The 7,060-nt window shown below is 39.6% G+C and overlaps 1 protein-coding gene across 1 annotated transcript; it reads right to left on the reverse strand.

Moving 5' to 3' along the window:
* Positions 1–2,123: 2,123 nt before the first annotated feature.
* On the reverse strand, positions 2,124–7,060 carry lyplal1 (lysophospholipase like 1). Its single transcript, XM_067511232.1, has 5 exons — positions 6,886–7,060; positions 5,124–5,223; positions 4,464–4,633; positions 3,890–4,005; positions 2,124–2,408 (listed from the first exon to the last, which is right to left on the reverse strand). The coding sequence occupies exons 1-5, from the start codon at positions 7,058–7,060 to the stop codon at positions 2,166–2,168; spliced, it is 804 nt and encodes a 267-aa protein (XP_067367333.1). The 3' UTR covers positions 2,124–2,165.

The following is a 7,060-nucleotide window of genomic DNA, read 5'->3' on the forward strand; positions in this document are numbered from 1 at the left end:
TGTTTTCCTGGGTTGTCCACACTGGGGCACATGCTCAGAAAAGGGTGGCACATTCAGAAAATGATTTAAAAGGTTTCAAACTCTGAAAACTTCACATACAATAAGCTGTATATTAATAATAATATGTTTAAGTGGTTGTCTAAGAAATATCGAATATGTAAGTTATGTATTTTATGCAGTCTACTATTTTTAACTCCAAATAGTCATGAATAATAAAAGTTGTCCCTAGTGCCGATGTCTGGTGTAAATGCCTCAGTCATTCCACAGCATCTCTGTGGGTTGAGTTTGAGGGCCACTCCAAAAGTTGGATTTTGTGTCTCTGAAGCCATTCTGCAGTCGAATTACTTTGCTGTTTGGGATACTTGTCCTGCTGAATCATCCAACTTTTTCACCCAGCTTCAGCTCGCAGACAACCACCCTGACATTATTCTGTAGGACAACGAGATAAACTTGGGAATTCCTTAACTTTAAGTGATCTAGCTCCAGGGGCAGCAAAGACAACTTAATTATGATACTTCCTCCTCCGTACTTTACTGTCTGGGATGACGTTTTCATGTTGGTATGCAGTTCTCGTTTTACAATACACATAGTGCTGTGTTCTTCTTAAACAATCTACTGTATCTTTGTTTAATTTGTCCACAAGACATTTTCCCAGTAGTGTTGTGGAGTTTGGACATAGATATTTTGAGTGTCTTTGTAGTGATTTATTTGTTTTGGAAATGTTTGTGTGTTTTTCCTTTGTTGTGTATTTATGGTCATTTGACGTGTTTTTAGGCATTTGTTTATTTTGGATGTCTTGTTTCTGCTTTTGGTCATTTTGCACCTCTTTGATAGTTTTAGGCCTTGTTTATCATCACTGTGCTCATTTTGGTTTTTGAAACAAGCTCTTTCAAACAGAAAATATTAGCAGTAACTTTAGAAGCTCTGCCCCATGGGCCCCTTGACATTTTGTGCCCCTGGGGCTTTGCCCTGTATACCTACTCAGTAATCTGCCTTTTCCTTGAGTGAAGAAGCAATTGACAAGTTTGGATTTCCTGCAAGTAAGTACAAGGTTGTAATGTTGTGTTAAGCATGACAATGCAGTTAACATACTAGCAGCTAAGGGAAGCATAGGATATCCTCAATCAGCTTTCCCAGGCACCGGTGTGGAGGCATTTCAAGCTGCCGCAGCATATGAGATATCGAGGTTGATATATGACATGTTTTACAGACTGAAACTGCAGATAAAACTTTAAGTGCTTGTACTAGATGCACAGAGGAGTATTATAGAGAATCTGCAACAGCAACAGCAGCTTCACACATTACACACCACATCAGCAGCTGTTACAAAGGTCTGTGTCTTTGGAGAACACAGTGTTTGTTTTAGACTCTATGAGAGTGGGATGAGGCAGCCATTCGGTGAGAGAAGAGATTGTCAGGTATTTTTGGGGAACAACTTCTGCCTAAAAGTGCAAATTTTCTAGTTTTAAACTTTAAAGCTACAATGTGCATGGATGGATTAAGAGAAAATGGGACCCTGTCTGCACCTTTTTTGGTTAGTTCTAGGCCTTATTTATAATTGTATTCATTTTGCATCTTTTCTGATCATATAGTTTCTTTTTAACTGATCTCTTTCAAACTAAAACTATGAACAATAACATACTGTAATATATGGGCATAGGCCCCCTGAACTGGTCCCTGGAGTTTTGCACGTTCAGTAATTCATTCATGACAATATGGAAAATTCGTAAATTAAGCGAGCTTGTAGCATGAGAGAAAAACAAAAATCTACTCAGGGCACCAAATCCTGATGTTGTGTCAAACCCTGTGGCCTCAAAGAAACACAGGGTTTCTTTCACATCACATGTGACGCACAAGGTTGGACTGTCTCTGATTGGTCAGATGGGTAAGGCCCATTCATAAAACTCTAGAAGGAAATATCTCTGCACTGCTGCCAATGCTGCTCTCTGAGTGAGCACATCTATTAAAAACATCTGGAGAAAAGGTTACTTATTGTAGTTTCAAATTTTACATATTAATGTACTTTTATTTTTGTGCTGCATTTTACAACGACTACTGTAGATGTCAATATAAAATACATTTAAAATTATTGGTCAGTATAGATGAAGAAAAATGTACATAGCAAACATAAAAACCATTTATTGATTTAAAGGAGGCAGCGGGTGTCAGGAGAACGTGTTGCTGGTGGGGAGCTTGTTGAGGATCCAGCTTCTCAGGAGTTCCATTTCGGGTTGAGAAAGCTGGTGGTACAGGCCTGGGAGGGAGTGGAAAGTAGTGTTCATGCCAGCTGACCTTAGCAGCAATGATGTGTCCTCTCCCCACTGATGGAGCACCAGCTCGTCACTGGTCCCATGGCACTGGAACAACTCAGGGATGGGGAGTCCTGCCCTGCGCCGCTCCTCTACTGCCTTCAGAAACAAGATTCAAACACATTCAAAAGTGGTCTGAATAAGTGATGAGCATTTTAATCTCAGTGTCATTGTAATATTGTCAACTTTTAATAATCCATTACTGCATTTAGTCGTAACACGGTTTAATTACTGCAGACAATAACTTGATCAGCATGATTGGTCACCAGTACACACCATTAAACTGATTAATATACAGCCAACAGGATTCAAAAGGAGAATTTCTCCACATAGCCACACCCTTGTTTACTCTGTTAAAGAGAACGCTTTATTTTGAGCCAATGAAGCTCTTAACACAAGTTCAATAGGAAGAGACCCGTCACCCAACTCTTCTCATCATCACACTAAGGCTCCACCTCTCTACTATTATCTAATAATTCACTAGTTCCTGCACATCAGAACATGTCTCATCCAATTATCATCCTAGCCAGACACCACCTCACATTGTACTTTGTTTATGCTGCCATTGAAGTCAGTGCCGGATCAAAGCTTTACCCCTCCACCACCCCCAATGTCAAGGCCCCATCAAGGATCCAAGGGGGGATTTCGACTTCATCTCTGTTCATTCGAATTGATGGGGTCAACATTAAAATCTAAGCAGCTAAAAGCTTCCTATTTGAACTATGCTAGCTGCCATTCACTGTCACTAATCAATATTTATTCTGTGGCTAATGTCGGTTTGTGTGTCTATACTGCAAAGATCAAGTGTGGGGAAGAGCATCCACTCTGTAACACAAATATGCAATAAAGAAACCCACCAGCTCATCTCTAACTGTGCCTGTCTGCTGTTTGCTAAGCAGACCCTGGACAGTGATTGTAAGAACTGTCTGCCTGAAAATAGCAGCTCCCACGTGCTGGTATTAATTTATTACCATGGAGCTTTACAGGCAACAGCCACATGCCAGTGTTTTTGCATATACTAACCCATTCAGCCCACTTCACCTACAATATAGTCCTATCCTTTTCTGAAACTACATTAGAATTTGACTGTAAGTCTTTTAATGTGTTTTCCTACCTCCTACATACTAGCTGCATCTCACTTATACAAAAACCTCCCTACAGCTGCAGTATGCAACCTAAGCTAGTGCTCGCGTGAGACTCAAAATCAATTCTCTCTGCTGTGCTATACTTTTATACCATCTGTTATCCTCCACCTTGCTCTGCTCAGGCATTCAGTTATTAGTCATGATTTGATTCAAATTTGATTAAATAAGAAGCTGCAAAAGTTACTAATCAAGCAGACATTGTTGAAATTCTGATTGGTTGCCAGTGCTGTGATACTGACTTCTTTGAAAGTATAGACATCACCTCTTCACAATGACATAAGATTTTGGAACATAAAAACATATTAGTTACACACCATTTATTTAAGTTAGGTTATCCATCAGAGTTACGTAAGACAAATATAACACTATGCTCTTTGAATCTATTTGAATGTATTCGGTTTGAATCTATTCCTTATTTTCTCAGTGCTGATGTACCTGATAAGTGACAGAGTCCTTGTTGAGAAAACTGGACAGTGCAAAAACCCCTGCTACATCAGGATTGTACCGACATGCCAAGTGGAGGGCCATGGCTCCACCCATTGAGAATCCACCTGGAAAAAAAGAGAAAAGATTAACTGCTGCGTCAATGTCAGAAAACAATTCCCATCCTACACAAATTCTCAAGCTCACAATTGTGTTAATGTAACACAGTACTACTGTACTCTCAGAGACGCAGTATCTCCAATTTCTCTACAGCTTCTCTCATTACAACCTGTAGCTGCTGTAGCCAACATCACTACAACAGCAAACATTTCCAGACTAGCAAGACACAGAGCATGAAAAAAGAGCTCCTTAATGATCTGTGATCACCCAGCTTGACTAGTTTTGTCCTCGTTTACAGAACCAGGACAGTCCTGGTTTAGAATCAAGGACAATACCAACAATATCAAGGTGCACCTATTTACTTAGGTGGAGATGTGTGCAGGATTTTTTTTTTGATGTCCGCATCATACAGTCAAGTTTAAGATTTTAACACGGAGCAGATAAGCAGCCTCAGTCAGAGTCATACCAATGAGCATCCTGTGTTTCGGGATCCCAGCATTAACTTCTTCCTGAATGATGGAATTTAAGGTGCTGCACATGGCATCTATGGACTCTAGGTGTTCTGGGCAGTCCTGTGAGATCTTGTAGCGGTCAAACCAGACAGTGGACAGGGCCCCTCTCATGGGTGTATAAGGCCTGAACGGCAGAGATGAAGGTTAGAGGTCAGCTACATGACTGCAGCTTTATTACTAGTTAGGTTCTTGTAAATAAATGGAAGTCCGAACTAGTTTTTGCTTTCCCAAACAATGACAAGAGCATTGAAGAGAAGGCAGTTGCAAAGTGAGCGTATTACGGTAAACTTATACAGTTATTGACACGTGACATTACTTTGCATAATATGAATATTCTAGCTGAGTGAAGGATCCAGTATTGCAAGACTTTAACATAAAGAATTAAATTATGATTGATGATGCTCTGTTACATAACACCGGACTAGTTCAGCTGCAGATAGGCTAAACCAGACCACTGTAAACTAGAACTTCCACCGGTTCATAAATGAAACTGTGTTCACTTCAACATTTCACACTATTTTTTTATCCACATTATTGCGATTGTGATATAATAATGTGATTTTTTTTACCAAATACTACAGCCCTAGTTTCATGTGACCCAGATTCAGACCTACCTAGCTGGAGCCGTGGGGTAAATAACTCGGATGTGGCTGAAGGCCAGATCTGGCACCAGGACATCTCGGACCCAGGCTCTGAGTCCCTGTCCAGTGTCCCCTAAACACAAATTTAAAACATGAAAGCATGTACTCAAAAACTGGTTGTGTTCATATTTAAAAGGCATGATTTCTGTTTTGGCAGGTGGTAGACTGTCACAAACTCAAATGAATGCAACCTGTACCCATATGGACATTACTTAAATAATTAAAGATTTCCATAGAGGTGTTTCTACTGTTATTATTGTGTATCAATCATATCTGTCCATTCTGTATAAATTTGACATTGCTGTAGCAAAGAAAACACAGCCCATGTGATCAGCCCATGTAAAAAGAAAGATCCGTGTTATATTAATAATTTATTTAGCCTAAACATTATTTTCTTCTATGGCAACTCAAAGACATCCTTTTACACTCCACTCATGTGTAATGAAGCAATACAAGTTAATTTGTGCACATACTGAATTTCTTAGATGCTCTTGGTCCATACATTAAGAGATCATCATGCATGTCAATGTAATGTTTGACTGACTGTACATATACTAGTTAAAGCTGGCACTGACATAACTCAAGCCGACATCTGGCAGATTAATAGTGCTTGGCTCACATGACTTGACTCTCAAAACTACACAAACGTAGACAACAATGTTCATTGCATTAAAAGCATTAAAACACAATATAAAGAAAACTTCATGAGCAATTCACACGCTTTAAATCTGGAAGGCTGTTTGTGTCGGGATTAACTTGACACAAACTAACTCAGTTTTAACAAAAGTACATTTACTTAAGTCCTGTACTAGCAAAGTGCAATTTTGAAAAAAACAAAAACGTATTTTCTGCTATTTCTTGCACTTGCTGCCTTGTACCTCACTTGTACGTCGCTTTTGATAAAAGCATCTGCTAAATGATTAGATGTAAATGTATATTTTGAGGTTATTCTATTTTCTGCTACATTTCAGAGGAAAATGTACTTTTTCTCCACTCTTTATAATCTAATTAATAATTATAGCATAATACAGTTGCCTGTAAACATCTGACTTTATTGACTTATAGAGGGAATTTTACAAGCTAAGTGATTCAAATTGTAATTATTAGGTGAAATAAGTAAGGACTTTGAGAATACTGCAACAAGACCATTGTTGTTTATTTACTTAAGGAAGGAAATAGTGTGAGTTTGAAGGTTAAATCGTTCTGTAGGACTGGTGGATTTATTTTAATTTTACAGATACTACAGTGCTTTAATACTTACTATTACACGTGTGAATTTGAATTGCTTAACATATCCCCGTGGTTAATAGTAACTATAGTTCCTACCTGGCCTGGGTTACGGGGGACTCTTGTGAGTGTGACACGGGAGGAGAGTGGTGTTCATTAAAAACAATTTGCAAGTGAAACTAGCCCATTTATTAGCCTACCCACAGCAAAGAGGCACTGGAGAATCCTGCCCAATCCAGAAAAAAAATAGGGTTACAATCACATGAATCACATCCTGTGCATCAGCATCTCAAGGGACAGAGAGCGGATAAAGCTCAGGTCAGTGTCCGACATCAAGAGGACAACAGTAGCTGACGTCTAACGCTAAGACGCCGATGATTGGTCAGTAAACGTAAAGTTAAACTAGCTGAACTACACACGTGATGACGAACTGCTCAGGAGTCTTTTATCTCTAAATGACTGGTAAAATGTCCAACACCCGACCGAAGAATAAGAGACAGCTGAGCACCTGAACCGTGTAGGAAAATAACCGAGGCGGAGTGTTTCCCCGTCGGAGATACGGCACACAGCTGAAGCTTCCTCACGGCAGCCATGACGACAGCTAGGAGGAAATCACTGGAGTTCGGACACGAACAGTCAACCCTCGCGAGACTTTGTAGTTCGAATGTGTTGTAGATTTCCAT

This window comes from Channa argus, chromosome 7, assembly GCF_033026475.1.
Source record: "Channa argus isolate prfri chromosome 7, Channa argus male v1.0, whole genome shotgun sequence".
NCBI lineage: Eukaryota > Metazoa > Chordata > Actinopteri > Anabantiformes > Channidae > Channa > Channa argus.